At 42.4% G+C, this 16776-nt stretch overlaps 1 protein-coding gene across 1 annotated transcript in view; it reads right to left on the minus strand.

The window, feature by feature from the left end:
* Positions 1 to 1440: 1440 nt before the first annotated feature.
* ARHGAP20 (Rho GTPase activating protein 20) overlaps positions 1441 to 16776 on the minus strand; it is a 127205-nt gene continuing 111869 nt past the window's right edge. The window contains exons 10-15 of the mRNA XM_066582139.1: positions 14354 to 14532; positions 12149 to 12310; positions 10127 to 10236; positions 8181 to 8370; positions 7274 to 7388; positions 1441 to 5139 (exon numbers count right to left, since the gene is read on the minus strand). Coding sequence (XP_066438236.1) covers positions 3296 to 5139; positions 7274 to 7388; positions 8181 to 8370; positions 10127 to 10236; positions 12149 to 12310; positions 14354 to 14532 — 2600 coding nt within the window. The 3' untranslated portion in view covers positions 1441 to 3295. The remainder of the gene's footprint in view (positions 5140 to 7273; positions 7389 to 8180; positions 8371 to 10126; positions 10237 to 12148; positions 12311 to 14353; positions 14533 to 16776) is intronic.

Raw genomic sequence — 16776 nt, forward strand, 5'->3', positions numbered from 1 at the left:
TCTTCCAACATTTTTGCACGGAAATATTTTGACCAACTCCAATCCCTTTCACTATATTATAGTAGTAAGTTGCATATTACACCACCAGAAACACTGGTACTAGTATTTTATAATGCCCAGGACTCATCTGTGGTCAAGGTAATACATAGAAGGAACACTTGAAAAGAGCTGATAGAAGACTGCAGTGCACTACTAGGAAGAATTGAAGATCGCTGTGGGAACCAAAACCTTGTTTTCCATTAATCTATAACCTTGATATATACAATCCTACCAAAAGTCATTGAGCAAGAATCAAAAGCAGTATTTATTTCCATAGGTTAATATTTAGTGGGGTCTTCTTTAGTCCTAATTATATCAGATACTCTCCGTGGTATACTTTCTACTAACGTCTGAGACTTCAGCTGACATTTCTCTCCATTCAACCTGCAAAGGTCTGGCAAGTTCTCTTAAAGAAGATGAATCCTGTTCATATTTCCTGACCCAACATTCCAGTTTGTCCCAAAAATACTCAGTAAGGTTTAGGTTGGAATTCTGTGCTGGCCAGTCCAATTGTGGAACATCTATATCCTCAAACCAACGTAAAACCACTTTGGAATTGTGACAAAGGCTTGTTGTCTTGTTGGACGTATTGTTGATGAATCCCAGCACATTGTCAGCAGCACATTATATTGTCTATAATGTCAAGGTACACCTCTGTGTTCATGGTTCTTGCCACTACAACCAACGGACAGAGATGATGGCACGTAAAACATCACCAGGCTATAATGCAACCACCACAATACTTAACTGTTGGCACAACTAACTCAGGCAAAAGGCATTCCCTAAACATTCTCCACCCCAAAGTACCCCCATCTGTCTTGAAGATTGAGTAGAGTGATTCATACGCTTTGTGATGAATGGCTTGTGTACAGTGGCATAAACCATGTATCCAATAGCATGCAGACATTGGTGGGGGATTAGGAAGTAGGGGTCAGCACCCACTGGCTGAACGAAGGGGATGGGAGCACTACAGCACGAATACTGTAGGACCCATTTGTTCAAAAGTTGCACATTTCTGAAGTTCTATTTTTTTACATGCACATGCTCAGGTATACCTACACTTAATTCAGTGGGTGTTTGGGGGCCTGAGGGGGACACAGATACCCCTCCGCCACAAATAGATTAGAGAAGAATAGATTATAAGTAGTACATGGCAGGTAAGGGCTCTATTTCAGATTTTGCATTGAGGCCTATTAGCTTCAAGTTATGCCTCTGATCTATCATCTATCCGTGGTGTCATCTGACAGTACCAGTCTGATACCGAGATATTGTACTATAAACACAGGTCTTTTGTCCGAGAAACAAAAGAAGAACCCATATTCTTCCTTCCACAAAGGCCGGCTGTATTCGCCGACAAGACGGTTCTCTTCAGTCCTTTTCTAGCAGAGTACAATGTTATGTTACAATGGCTTTATTACTCCATATAATAGAATACATAGACTTACATTATTATCAGTGCCATAACAAACCGATGAACAAAACCATATAAAGTTAGCAGCAATTTTCGGCAAGTACAAAAATACACATCTTTTAATAATAGCATTATAATGGAAATGACATCAGGACGATCTGTACAAACTCATGAAGCCAATGAGATTCTTACTTTAAATATAAGAGGACAGGTAACATAAATTACTTAGGACACAAGCATCGAGCACACAATATTGCACGGCCGAAATAGAACACTAAGATGTAATAGCACAAACAGGTTAAATTCTATCTCAGTTTTATGTTACAGCTAGGTGTTTTATGGAACATTACATGCATCCGTCCGCTGGTCCCTTTATATTATTTGGCTTGCATACAAAGCAAAAAAGCAAAGGGTTACAGCAATTTGTCCCGAGTATACTTCTGTCCTGTAGGTATGGCACTGCTTCCGCTTTAGAGACCTGCAGAAAATTGCTGGTGGCCAACAGAGAACACAAAAAATGGCCCATTTACTTGCCATGAACGTGCTAGAACTCAGTATTATGTCACAGGTTATGTATACACGAATTCATGCATTAGCATGTAATACTAAATGGAGACAATGCGTGATATTGCACTGTGGTTGCAAATTGGCTAACTGCCTATTAGGCCAGGCCTATCCATCATGGTTATCGCAAGGTCTTGAACTCTGTAGAAGTTGGGCTCCTGTTATTTGTACAGAAAGTGGTCTTCCTGCATGTCTCAACAGCAGGATGTGCCATCCTTAAATACAACACATGCCTCCATTTACCATCTCTAGTTTGGGGATGAAGACCGGATCGGGCACCGTGTCCCATAAGTGCAGAACTATGAAAGTGACAGAGTATAAGATCTGTTATAGGACAGACACATACCACTCCCAGTGGACTCCATTGGCTCTAATGAGGTCCGTTGGGTTTCGGTCATTGTGTATCATTTAGCAGAACCTGTTAAATTTAGCAGAACCTGGGATAGATGCTCCCAATGGAACCTCCAACGCACATGTGAAGGAGACCCTATTGTTATACATTCAACTCAATAATATCGCAGTATGGAGTAAGCTCCCACTAGTGGTGACTGCAGGCGGTCAGCATGTTATCTTTTACCTCCATGTTTATTCTGGAGTATCAGTATCTGGAGTTCTGTATCAGAAAAACCAAGCTCCAACCACTATAAGGAAATTAATTGGCACAGAATTTTTGACCTAAAATTACATGATGATAAAAGGTAGCGATTCACTTTAAAACAGAGATCTCTCCTTAGAGAATGGGGGTCCCAAGAAAGTACAGTTTTTTAAATCCGTGTTTGGGTAGCAGATTTGTTGCAGAGATTTCTTTAGCGTCCCATTCATCTGAAGGAGACTTACAGAAAGCCATGTGGGTACCGCCAAAACAACCACAATCAGATAAATGGAACTGATTTTCTATCACAGAAATTTCTGCAACACCTCTGTCACGTTCACAATATAGGGCACAATGTTGTGTATACAAACCTAATATAAAGTTTACGACTTGCAGACAAGAAGCCTCAAACTTCCTTTCCATTCAAACAATACAAAGCAGACAATCCCATATGTACGTTAAATTGAGTATCAATGTTTTTTGTTAAATGAAATAAAATGGAACACAAGTTGTTTTCTAAGTCAAATACTGTAAATTTGTTGTAAAAAACAAAAACACACTACACTCATTCACATAAATTAGACATCAATGAGACTCTTCCATAATGGATGAATAAAACAATAAGTCTGTATACCAAATAGGATGTCAGGGCCACTGAAGAAGGGTGGCAGAGTTCTCCTAACCCAATCCTATACATAGGATTCTTCTGCAAAAAATCTTTGGTCAATGTCTTCAAATTTCGGGTCATTGCAACATTTTGTATGCCAATCTTGGCCACTATTAAGGATGGGATTGTCACATTCTTGTGGATTTTTCATTTGTTTATGTATCTCAGGCTGGAAGAATAAGTCTCCACTATTAGTGCTTAGCTTTGGAGACACACAAAAGTTCTTCTCTAAATCGCAATTTGCAATCCTAATTCCAGTGTCCACATTGGAAGGTAGCACTTTATTCTTCTTAAAACTGGCCATACGAATGCTGATATCCCTGCCGAGCGAAGTCTTGGTGGGGTCATCTTTTTTAGGTACCAGGTCTGCTTCCGGCCGGTGGATCGAATGTTCGCTAGAAGACTTTAGACTTGAGTTGAGAAGCACAGGTTCCTCTAAGACGCAAGAATTGGTAGACTTTCTGCGGTTCCTTTGACCAAACAATGAAATATTATGACCGAGAAGAAGTGTTTGTGGCAAGTGTGTGTTCTCTTGGCTGTGCGAAGATATTTCAATGTTGATAGAGACTGGAGATGGGAATATAAAGGAGCTACACTCCAACCCATTGTCACCATTCCCATTTTTGTCAAGGACAAGCTTGTCTCCTGAATATGACAAATGTTTCCGACTGTTTACTTCCTCACCATATTTAGAGGTTGAACTTTGAGTTTCCTTCTCCTTGTACTCTTTAGGTCTAAGTCCTGTTGGGCAGGATTTGGCTTCACACTCTGAGTTTGGCACAGTTATGTGTTCCCTAAATGAGGAAATTTCTGAAATTCCCAGTATATTTGATGATGGTGCTTTTGGGGAATGGCCAGTCTCTGTTTTACTTTTTTCCTCATGCTTGTCCATCTTTTTTGAAGACCAGATTTTTACAGCAGATTGGCTATTTTTCAGCCATGCAATGGGTGGAATGCTAACCGAGATTTTATTGTTTGTAAATTCAGCTCCATCTTTTCCAGTCATTAATATAGTGCCATTATAAGGCTGTTTGCCCTCTTCAGCCACCACAAATCTAGGAAAGGAATTTTCTCCAGGGAAATCTGAACTGAGCTCCACTTGTCTTTTGTGTTGCCGCAACGTGCAGTCTAAAGGTGAAGGCACTTCATTAGAGTTTAACACTGAATAGTCTGAGAACTGAGAAAATGCACTGTCCAAGGAACTCAGTGAAGACCCTGAAGGAGATGTCCCAGGAGAAGACAAGCTAGAGCAACTAGTTCGAGAGCAAATGTTTATTCTCAAAGCATTGGGTGGCATAAGTCTATTAGAGGTGCTTTTTTTGTCACCTGCCTGCTTTTTGTTAGCATTTTTACTGACCTCAATACCCAATGTCAAACTACGATTTATAAGCTTCTGGCCTTCAACTTGTAGATAGCGATGTTGTTTAAGATAATCATCTGCTGACTGAGAGAGAAGAGCATCACAGCTCGAGTTATCATGCGGAGACTCATTAAGTTGGCTGAATCTAGAAGCCAGGATTCCAATAGCTGGTTCCGAGCAACGTCGGTGCCGTCTCACGTCCGTAGTAGAAGAGTACCCAGAAGTATTTGAGCACAGAGAGTCCTCCTCAGATTGCTCGTTTAATACTGATCGATGGTGAGAAATATTTGACGTCACAGGTTGTATACGACAAGAACTATAGGTCCTGTTCTCTTCATTGTAGACCTGATCCAGATCGCAATCGCTTAGTGTCAAAACAGAATCTCTACTTCTGTTGTCGTGGCCCCTCCTTGTGGGGACACCACTGTACGGGGAATCTCCATCATCATTAAGTTCATTCTCGAGGCTATCATACGAAGAGTCAATATGCTTCAAGGAGCAAATATCTAAAAATAAACAAAAATCTTGGTATTAGAAACAACTACGGTTGTAATATGAAGTCTTCAGTTGAATAAATAGTAATAACTGGTATTCTCTAATTATCCCTATGCTAAATTCAACATAACTGAAATTCTAAAAATTCTATGTGGGTTGTAAAAAAAAAAGGAAAAAAAAACCCCCAAAACTTAAGGATGCCAGGCTACGTGTTGGCAGTAAAGACTTTATCTCAGAATGGACCTTTATCATCTATCCACAGGATAGATGATAAAAGCCTGATCAGTGGAGGCTGACCACTGGGCCCCCCACCGACAAGAACAAGGGTGCTGTGCCCCCCTTTCCTCCTCACCAGATCCTTTACAGTAAGAGGTTTCAAAAAAGCAGAGGCCGAGCATGTGTGCCATCACTCCATTCAAGACCATGGAACTGCTGGAGACATGCAAGCACTTGTACTAGACTATCTTCGGCAGTCCCATCGAAATGAATAGAGCAGCGTTGAGTGCTGCCCCTTTCAAGTTCCTCCTTACTGTGTGCAGTGCAGTGGTGAGGGGAATAGGGGAACAATGGGACCCCCTATGCTCGGGATTGGTGGAAGTGAACCACTCAGACCCTCACAAATATGAAATATATTGCCTATCATGTGGATAGGTAATATAGATCGATTCGGGGATAATCCATTACAAGGAAGCTGAACTGCAATACCACACCCAGTCTATGGACAATAGTGACACTGTTTCTGGAAGAAAACAGCTATGCTTTTCATGTCTCATGCAACCCTGACTTGGAAAGCTTCTCTGCAAAAGATGCACTTGATGTTGCCAGATCATTTTTGTCGTGTTGCATTGCTTTCAGCTCATGCTAATGGCAACAAAAAAGAAGAAAGCGAGGGAAGGGCTGTATTATCTACTCCTATGTGTTGCACATACCCATAACAGTTTGTATGCTGAAACCTGTAGTACATATCATGACTGGTATAAGAAGTCCCCAACCCCTTGACCACTAGAACTAGCACCCTCCTTACTACTCCTGGTTACAAGTTTAACTTTTCCCTCTAAGTGCAAGACATTTTGGACATTCTGCAGTAAAATTCGATACTTTATAATCGGGCGTTGTCCCGCAGTCACATTTTTTCCATAACAGAGGATGCTTGTTTTTTTATGCAATTAAGACCTTTATCTCTTTACTGGCGTTTTAAGAATAGTTTATTTGTGGTAAAAAAAATTTAAAAAAAAGGTTAAAAACCAACATGATTTTTTTAATCATTTATAGTTTAGTGTAGCGCAAATATACCATTAAAATTTTTTTTTGTTGATGTTGTTTTAGATTACGGGGTACATATGGCGACCGTTTTAGTCGGTGCAGCGGTGGGTCATTTTCTTTTTTATGTACCGTATATATATTTTTATTTTATTCAGTACTTTTTTTAAAACTTATTTTTGTAACTATTTTATACCATAACGTCATATAAAGGCCTCTGGGGGGGACATTCGCTTTGTCTTATTATTTTTTTTTTAATTTTACACTTTTCCACTGTAACTCTGGCATCCATAGGAGCCCCAGTTACAGGGGAAAACATCCCCCTGTAGTGACACTAGTCTGCCAAGATCCTGCAGCTCTGCTGTGCCAGGGCGCTACCAGCAGTCACATGATCGCCAGGTGGCATAGTGGGAGTAATACTTCTACTTTCATTTTTTACTACATAGCGCTCATTGGGAAATAAGGCAGATGCGGTTAAAAACGGCTTCTCCGCTCTCCTCTGGGTCCTGTGCTGTGTCTGACAGCTGAGGACCTGTCCTGCTCCTGATTGATTGCAGGAGCAGAGGCTTTAATATCATACATCTGCTATCGGTGGGTATTAAAGCCCAAGACCAAGCGCCATATATTTACCACGCTTGTAATTTTGAAGAGGGCAAGACTTAAAAGTGTACCAGAAATTAAAATACAGATGTTGGGAGGTTTGATGTCAAGGGAGCCGATCGAGGTTTTGATAACCATCTGGAATGATAAAATCCAATAAACTTTATGATGGTGTCACATAAATGCTTCATAGGCTTCTGCGCTGCTAAGATGGATGTGTGCTTATTCACCCTCAAAACACTGCAGATTTTATAATTCGTTAATATTTAAAGGAACGTTCCTTACCCGAGCTATCCTCTCTGTTATCATCCTTAGCAGACAAGTTGGCATAAAGCAATGAAATGTCATCTCCAAAAACGAAGCAGTAATTCTCTATCAGGAACTGCACAAGCACCAACACCTGAAAAGAAGGACAAAACATGCTTAGAGCCAATTGGATCCATCAAGTCTGTTTGCAGGGCAGTAACTGTAAGGCTAAAGGACACACAGGTGTCAAAGTACGCCAAAACCCCACCCACTGGTGGTGGCGAAAGGCCACACAATTTAACAACAAAACCATGCAGTCATTGCCCACTAAGGATAGGCATGGTTTGGCCGTATACGGTCACCCACACCATGTGGCTTCACTCTAAAGGGTGCAGAAGAACCTTGGCCTATGAGTTACTGTTGTACCTTGATGCAACCAGAAGCTTGTATGGGGGAATGCCCCTGTGACACCCCTAGCTCCCAATTGGCTGAATTCAGTAAAGTCCTAGCAGCAGCGTCTGTATTGATTTTTGCCTTGGCTGGAGGGTTAAGGTTAGGGTTTGTTTTCCAGTGAGGCTTATATTATTAGCTGTACTGGAAGAATTTACATCTAATAATGTAAGACTAATAGGAAAACGAACCCTAACCCTGCAGCCCAGGCAACTTCTTACCACCCGGTGTGCGGCCCCTCTTCTCGATCCTGGCAAGCAGTTGTATGCCCTTGAGAGGTGGGTGCACCGCTCACTATAATGCTATAATAGGATCCATTCAGTGCCGTCATGCACTTTGTTAATTTTCATGGACAAAATAGCACTACATGCAGGTCTATTTCATCCAGGATAATCACAGACATCAGTGATGGAACTTCTGACGTTGATGCAAAAATCCATAGTAGTAGAAGGAACTCAAGGACTTCTAAATACCGATGATTTTCTAATATTTTTACCTTCCTTGTGAATTCACCATCAGCCTCCGGACTGGAAGGGTTGGGCAGCCAGAGAAGACTAGGAGAGATGCACACAGCAAGATTGAAGGCAGTCATCTGGTTGTTTTCAGAACGTTGCTCAATGCAATGTAAGACTCCAAATAAGTAGTGCAGAAGCGTCATGTTCATCTGTGGAAGCTTCTCTAGGAGCCTGCAGTTCCATAAAAGAAAATATACAGATTGTGTTTTTACTCTACTTGCACAATAGAACCCTAATTGCTTTAAAAAAAAAAAAAAAAAAAAAATCACTTTTTTGCATTCTGAGAGCCATTTTTACTTTTCTGTTAATGCAGCTTTATGAGGACCATTTTTTTCTATGCGGGACCAGTTGTAGTTTTCATTGGATATGGGTCTTAATAGTTTCATATACTCAGGGGCGTAACTAAAGGCTCAGGGGCCCGGGTGCAAAAGTTCAGCTTGGGCCCCCCCCAACACCTACACCTGTACCCATATCTAATGATCATGATCTAGCCCCTTGGCATAAGCTTTCCAAACATGACTTATTTCCTGGACTACAAGAAAATGTGTAGCCCCTAAGGCTAATTTAACATTGCGAGTGCAATATTGGGCCATGCCTCACAGCCTGACATTGCGCTCGCCAATATCCAAATTTGCCCTGGATGCAAGGCATTTTGGTATCAAATCTGTCTCGCATCACTGCAGGGAAGTAGTGATCAATGGGAGATGCAATGCACGGGTATGCCAAAATATAGGACTGCAGGATTCTACATATAATCAGATATGTATAGCTGGTATACGTTATACATCTCCTGTATTTTTTCCAGCAGGATAATGCTCGGCCGCACACACAAGGGGGTCACAGGAACGCCTCCACAACATTGTTACACTTCCGTGGCTGCCCGGTCGCCATTAATATATGGCACCATCTGGGGCGCCAACTTCAACAGCCAACGTATTTGCATGATCTAGAGGCTCAGTTACAGCAAATGTTCAGTGATATGCCACAGGATACCAGACAGAATCTGTATACCTCCATGCCCAACTGTATCACATCTTGTAGCCAAGCTAGAGGCGATACAGCAGGGTACTAAAGCCTCAATGCCCACCAATATCACATCTTGTATCCAAGCTAGGGGCGGTACAATAGGCTAATAGAGCCTTTATGCCCATCTGTATCACATGTTGTATCCAAGCTAGAGAGGATACAGCAGGGTACTAAAGCCTCAATGCCCACCAGTATCACATCTTGTATCCAAGCTAGGGGCGGTACAACAGGCTACTAGAGCCTTTATGCCCGTCCGTATCACATCTTGTATCCAAGCTAGAGGCGATACAGCAAGGTACTAGAGCCTCAATGGCCACCCGTATCACATCTTGTATACTCCAGCCGCAGAGTGAGTAGAGGAGGGCGCGCGGAAGCTGTGCACTTAGTTCCCAGGAGCAACATGATAATTACATCATCATCCGGCTATGCTCTGCTGTGTGCACGGCATCAGCCTCCCCTCCTCCCCATGTCCCCACCTCCAACAGTCACACACTGCCGGCTGCACTAATTACGTGGCCAGCAATGCGACCGGACGGCAATGCACTCAGCGTGTATTTTGTGTATGGCGGGGGGCTGGGTCGCAATTGCAACCCCTAGCGGTATACCTATGCATATACTATGTATGGCAGAATGGGGGCCTTGTTAGCCACGGGCAACTCATTAGCACCCTGCAATAGTATAAGGGTAGTGCCAACGGGCTGAAAGGGGTTGTGGAGCAGTGTAACACTGTCAATTAAACACTGGCCTGACAAACTATGTTGGATATCTCTATATCAGCATTTATGATGGTGAAGTGTGTGGTCGCTCATCTGAGCAGGCAGGAAAAAATTCACGTCTCACTGAAGGAGCCCTTTATGTTTATGGGAAATATGTAAAAGCAGTGAAATAGGTAAATACTCACTTCTTAACAGCTTTTATTTTCTCCGCTTCACTTCCTTGATCCAGCACAGAAACCCATTTGTCATAGAATTTAGATGAAAAGACGCTGCCGGGAACATTACGAAGGAAATCCTGAGAGGGAAGAGGGGAGACATAAAATAGCGGATACAAGAAAGTGTAGAAAAACGGCAACACGTAGATGTCAAACATGTCTGGTGACTCTATAGACAAAAATAAGGGCAGACTAGATGGACCATGTGCTTCTACAGTCATCAATCACTTAGATATTAGATATGTGGATTGATAAAATCATATTTACTATATGTATCTATAATGCACCCATCAATGTATCTAATACATAACTATTAGATATATAAAAAGACATAAAGACAAAAAAAGGAAATCTAAAGACAGACTAGATGGACCATGTGCTTTTTCTCCTATCAATCTGTTTCTGTTTATCTCCTTAATACCTCTATCAACGGATCTAATATCGCTTAACATACCTACCTATGTATCCATCTATGGAGACTAATAAAAAGAAAACGCATAGTGGGCCACAGAAAAGTAGCCCGCCTCCGATCCCTACACTACACTCTTTGTAGGAGGCTGTAGTCATTTTATTTTACCTCAGCAGTATAAGAAATTAAAGCTGCGCTACAACTGGTTGCTATGGGCCACACAGACAGATTTTCTTTTCGACCGCTTTTATTAATCTGCCCTATGGTATTTTTTCTGCAACTGCAAACACAGGCCTTCGCCGACAAGTGCCAAGGTACAATATCAACTGCTAAATGTTGTATTCTGAGCTCGGACCAGAAACGGCGCAAAACCGGGTCTGTCACAAACATAAAGAAACCATCAGCATGGATGTATGAAATAGTCTGTGACATTCAGCAGCAGATTGCAAATAGCCCTCGAAAATCAACTCTGAGACTGTCCCAGTGAGTTGGTGTATCACGAACGACGTGTTGGAAAAGGCTGAAATCTCTGAACTTGATACCATACGGAATAAATTGTGCAGGAACTGAAAGAACTCAAAGCTAAATGATGTACATGATTGCTGACTAGGATTGCTAGAGGAGTTCTGGACATATTGCTGTACTTTATAATGGACAAGGCATGGCTTTATTTATTAGGTCATATGAATTCACAGACCACGAGGCCTCGATTTACTGAAAATCCCCACCTGACTCACAAAAGGCCACTGCACAACCAGAAAATTGGTGTTTGATACGCAGGAAATCATCTGTGAATGCCGCGGTATATCTGGACATGTTTTGAACAGTTTTACAATCAACCAATACCAGAAGAAAGAATATACAGATTTTTCCAACAAGATGAAGCAACATGCCACACCTCCTGCGCCCACTGGCATGGGTTTCCAAACTTTTTACAGAAACGCGAACTGAGCAAAGGTTTATGTCTACCCTGTTCCCTGGACTTCTCCACATGTGATTTTAATCTGTGGGGGAAATTTAAAGCAGGAAGCATATTACAATAATTGGCATACCCTGGATGAATTCAAGGAAAACATCACAAACACTATCCACAGCATCACCGTTGAAGAGCTGCAGGCAGCATCAGCCAACATGTTATGATATGCCCACAGGTGCATAGAAGTGATCAGGGATCACTTCCAGCATCTTTTGTAACACGGGTAAATCAATAAAACTTTGGAAAAACCAATCTAGTTGCTCGTTCTGTTGCAGTATTGTCAGAGGCGGGCTACTTTTCCTTGGCTCACCCTGTATAAAAGCAGACTAGATGGACTTTTTTTTGTGCTATCAATCCTTCATGTTTCTATTTACCTAGCCATCCATCTACATACCTAATATGGGTGTATCTCCATACCTACTTATCTAATATTCATCTAGGCAAATCTATCTAACTATTAATCCACCTAATATCCATCTTATTCATTTACCCATCGAATATCCGAGCCAAAAAATAGAAAACTATCTACCTGAATCAATTTAGATTTCATTCTCACCCATCCAATTACCTGTAGAGATATAAGATATCCTCTTAAAGTCACACATACCTTAAACACAGAGGCCGTGACAAAGATAGATTCACAAGCAAAATCAACATCAAATCCGGAGTTCAGCCTTTCTTTCATGTCTTTGCAGGCTTTCGCATTAGCAGAACGTCTAAAGATGCCTCTTGTGAATGGGCCATCTTGGCAAAGAACAGATAACATATCCTACAGAGAATGAAAAAGAATACATATACAGAATGCAAACCAGAAAATCAAATTCTCACCACTTACTAAAACCTTCCCTTTAAAATTAAATTGTCCCGGGTATGAAAATTTGTCCATCAAGGTCAGTCAGCACCAGGGAGGGCAGGAGAGGTTTTTTTTTTAATTTTAGGGGAAGTTTTCCTTTAGTAATGCACTTCACATGTGCTACAAGGCGGAATCCGAATCTGTAGTAGTTTGTTGAATTACCAATAGTGATGTTTGGAGCTGCGTCAGCCCGTACGTGCTTGGCAGTCAGACATATAGCGCTATATATTGCCGTGGCTTGGCCTTCTATTTTAGGCTATGCTTACATTGTCACGTACAGAGAATGCAGTCATACATCATATGACATTAACGTTCACAAGACGCAATGTGTAATCAAGGAATTTTCTGTCTACCCTGTGCCAGTTCCGTAAAGACACGATAACAGTTAACAGCTACATTTTTCCAGACACGTACAACACTGCAGAAAAGGATTGTAAATGAAGATTAATTCCTTATATTAACAATACTTTGTTTACCTGGCATGTTACCGCTCCATGCATTCTCTTCGTGTAACATTAGCATTTGTCTTGCGAGGTTAGGGCTGATCTTGAGGAGTTAAGGAATAAAGCAGGTTTCATGGAGTACGATCTACTGCACCCCCGTGCCGGTGGAGGCCAATAGGCATTTGCCAAGTCTTTGGTTAGCTACTTGTGGCTGGTAGTTTATAGGCTTCTTGTATCAAGACTATACCATTGGATGAAGTGTCCTTGCTTCCCGTTGCAACCAAGCAAAGTTACCTTTACATTTTCTATTAACGGGGTTTTCATAAATAATTTATTTTAAGGCATGCACAGCTTAAGAAATATCTAACAGAGCCTATAGTCCCCTGTCCTGGGTACGCATGAAACCAGAGCCGCACTTCTGGTCACACCACTGAATCTAGAAGCTGCAGAGTCAAGCCCGTTAATGGAAAGTCACAGCTGTTGCTGCAATGACATCCTATCGACATGTTGACTGCGGCCTGTAAATAGAGCACTGGTGGGGAGAACAGAGGTGCAGCACTGGAGTTGCAGGGTCTCATGATGGGTGAATATAGGGTCCTTTACTATTTTAGGCATGGGCAACTTAAAAAAAAAATTAATCTAGAAAACCTTTTTGAGAAGTTTTTTTTAAGCTGACCATACCACAAAATAATATAAGAGCCTATATTCACCCATTGACTGCAACTCCAGTGCCCCACCTCTGTTCTCCACAAAGGGGCGCTGTTCACAAGCTGCAGTAAAGCAGTTTTTGATGTGGATTTTGACATGGATTTTTGTGCAGATTTTCTGCAGTGGAAGGTCCGCACTAGTTCTGGCATCACTGGGAACTGATCGTTGAATATTATTAGTTATTAAGGATTATCAGATGTTAAAAGTGGTTGTCCCATTAGGACATGTGGATGTCAGATCTGCAACTACCATATTGTACATATTGTTGAGTCAAATGCATTTTCTTAATGCTTTTTCAGTGCTCTGATTTTATGAAGTTCCACATTCTATTACAGTTCTATCCTGGAAACTGCTGAATAACCAGATTTTGGAGACTGTAAAACATTAACTATTAGCTGCAGCATGGTCTCTGTCTGAGGGACTCTGCTTTCCTCTCATTCAGCTCCTCCTATCTCCTCCAGAGACTTCTATGGGCAGCATGCATGCATTCAAAACAAAAAGTAGCCAGATTATTGTAAAAAAGCATTGAATATGCAATCAGTTCCCCCTAGTGTCAGCTGCAGGCAAGAATAATATTTATATCAGACAGCAGGCCCCTAATTTGGCTGGGTTCCTGAGGTCAGTACCATCTGTACTGCCGCTATGGTAGCCCTGCTTACGGTGTGTTGTAGCAAGGGAAATATGGCCACTCCATTATAGGGACAATAATTTATATGGCGGCTATATGTATATTGAAGCAACATGTTTAGTTATTTATACAGGTGATGCGTTTCCATTAACTTAAAATGGTTTCGGAAATTGTGCTCACCATGACAGCTTTGGGCAGGTTGTCGTTCTCACATATGGCTGGCAAGGAAAGTCCAAAGAGCTTTCCAGGAGTTGAAGAGGTCGGAGAAAGCGGGACATTATCCAGCTGAGAGTTCGAACCACGCCAAAAGGTCCAGTTTATGATGGAGCGTTTCCTTTTAAATGGCTTCTGGCTCGGATCTGGAGGAAAGAGTGAAAAGATTTTATGGAAGAGCCATACCGCGACTATTATTTTTGTTTTGCTCCTGGGCAATGATCACATTTGTACATAAAGCAACAATTCCTCCCCTTTGTTTGTGGAGTCCAGGAATCCTCTGCACCAGCAGTAATGACGTGACACATTCCAGGGACTCTGCATCGATACTGACCACATCATCATAGGATCTTAACATATTAGGTCTCAAAAGTTTGATAGATACATAACCCTCACGCATTTTACCTCCTGAATGTCCCAGCACAATACCAACATATTAAGGCATTTTGTATGTATTCTGAGATAAGAATAGGACTGGCAGCACTCCAACAGCTAGAAAACACTTCTGTTATTGTAGAGGCATTAGATAGCTTATGCAGTGTCGTTTTGATGCTCTTTTTGATGTACTGTTTTTTTTCATCCAAAACTGGAGGTGTTCCAAAAAAGCAATACCTCTTTCCTTAATGCTTTTTCTTTAGCATCCACGTACGCAAAGAAAATGGCATCAAAACTACAACTAGTAATATACAGTAATGGGGGAATTTAAAGAGGTATTTCCACCTCACAGCCTTATGGTGTATCCACAGGTTATAACTAGAGATGAGCGCATATACTCGCTAAAGGCAATTGCTCGAGCGAGCATTGCCTTTAGCGAGTACCTGCCCACTCGAGACAAAAGGTTCGGGTGCCGGCGGCGGGCAGGGAGCTGCGGGGGAGAGCGGGACGGAACGGAGGGAAGATCTCTCTCTCCCTCTCTCCCCCCCGCTCCCTCCTGCTGACTGCCGCTACTCACCGCTCCCCCGCGCCGGCACCCGAACCTTTAGTTTCGTGCGGGCAGGTACTCGCTAAAGGCAATGCTCGCTCGAGCAACTGCCTTTACCGAGTATACTCGCTCATCTCTAGTTAGAACCATAAAAATCTGATAGGTGTAAGAGACAACAGGCAGCGGGTTCAGCCTGACAGACATACGGCGCAGGGGTCGCCATTGCTGATCAAACAATGATTTATTACTTGACAGGAGAAATCACATGAACAACCCTTCAGAAAGGTCTGGCTTAGACGTCGTGTTCTACCCAGTACAGGTAGTAGATTAAAGCTACAAATGAATCCTGAATGCCATCTGGTATAGTCAAGTGACAACCCTCACGATGGTTGTAATAAATAAATACATTTTGTTATTTGCATAGCGCCAACTTATTCCGCAGCCCTTTCAGGTAATTTATCACCCCCCACCAAGCTGGGTACTCATTTTACCGACCTGGAAAGGCTGAGTCAACCTTGAGCCGCCTACCTGCGGGGATTGAACTCCCAACCTTCAGGTTGTGAGCGAGAGTTTAAGATTAGAGATGAGCGAACGTACTCGTCCGTGCTTGATACTCGTTCGAGTATTAGCGTGTTCGAGATGCTCGTTACTCGTAACGAGTACCACGCGATGTTCGGGTTACTTTCACTTTCATCTCTGAGACGTTAGCGCGCTTTTATGGCCAATTGAAAGACAGGGAAGGCATTACAACTTCCCCCTGCGACGTTCAAGCCCTATACCACCCCCCTGCAGTGAGTGGCTGGCGAGATCAGGTGTCACCCGAGTATAAAAATCGGCCCCTCCCGCGGCTCGCCACAGATGCGTTCTGACATAGAGGAGGGAAAGTGGTATCTTGGTGGAGCTGCTATAGGGAGAGTGTTAGGAGTATTTTAGGCTTCAAGAACCCCAACGGTCCTTCTTAGGGCCACATCTAACCGTGTGCATTACTGTGGAGGCTGCTTTTTGCAGTGTTGCATTGCGCCCTGCAGTAATACCCCAGGGCCAGAAGCGCTTAGGCAGGGACAGAAGACATATTGATTGAATATAGGCAGTGGGCCTTTGCAAAAAAATTTGGGGAAAATTTTTTATTTGGGCTGCCTGTGACTGTCCTCAGTGTTCTGGGTCTCTGCTGGGTGTAGTAGTTCTCCAAATTCATACGCAGCCAGCTAAGTGTTACAGCAGGCTTGCGCAAAATTATTTCCTGGCTCTGTCTGGGCTGTTAAATCACTGCTGTATTGCAGTCCACAGTGCAACACTCTGCAGTTCTTTGACATACTCCAGGGCCAGAAGCGCTTAGGCAGGGACAGAAGACATATTGATTGAATATAGGCAGTGGGCCTTTGCAAAACAAATTGAGGAAAAAAATCTATTTGGGCTGCCTGTGACTGTCCTCAGTGTTCTGGGTCTCTGCTGGGTGTAGTAGTTCTCC

This window comes from Eleutherodactylus coqui, chromosome 1 (genome assembly GCF_035609145.1).
Source record: "Eleutherodactylus coqui strain aEleCoq1 chromosome 1, aEleCoq1.hap1, whole genome shotgun sequence".
NCBI classification, from domain to species: domain Eukaryota; kingdom Metazoa; phylum Chordata; class Amphibia; order Anura; family Eleutherodactylidae; genus Eleutherodactylus; species Eleutherodactylus coqui.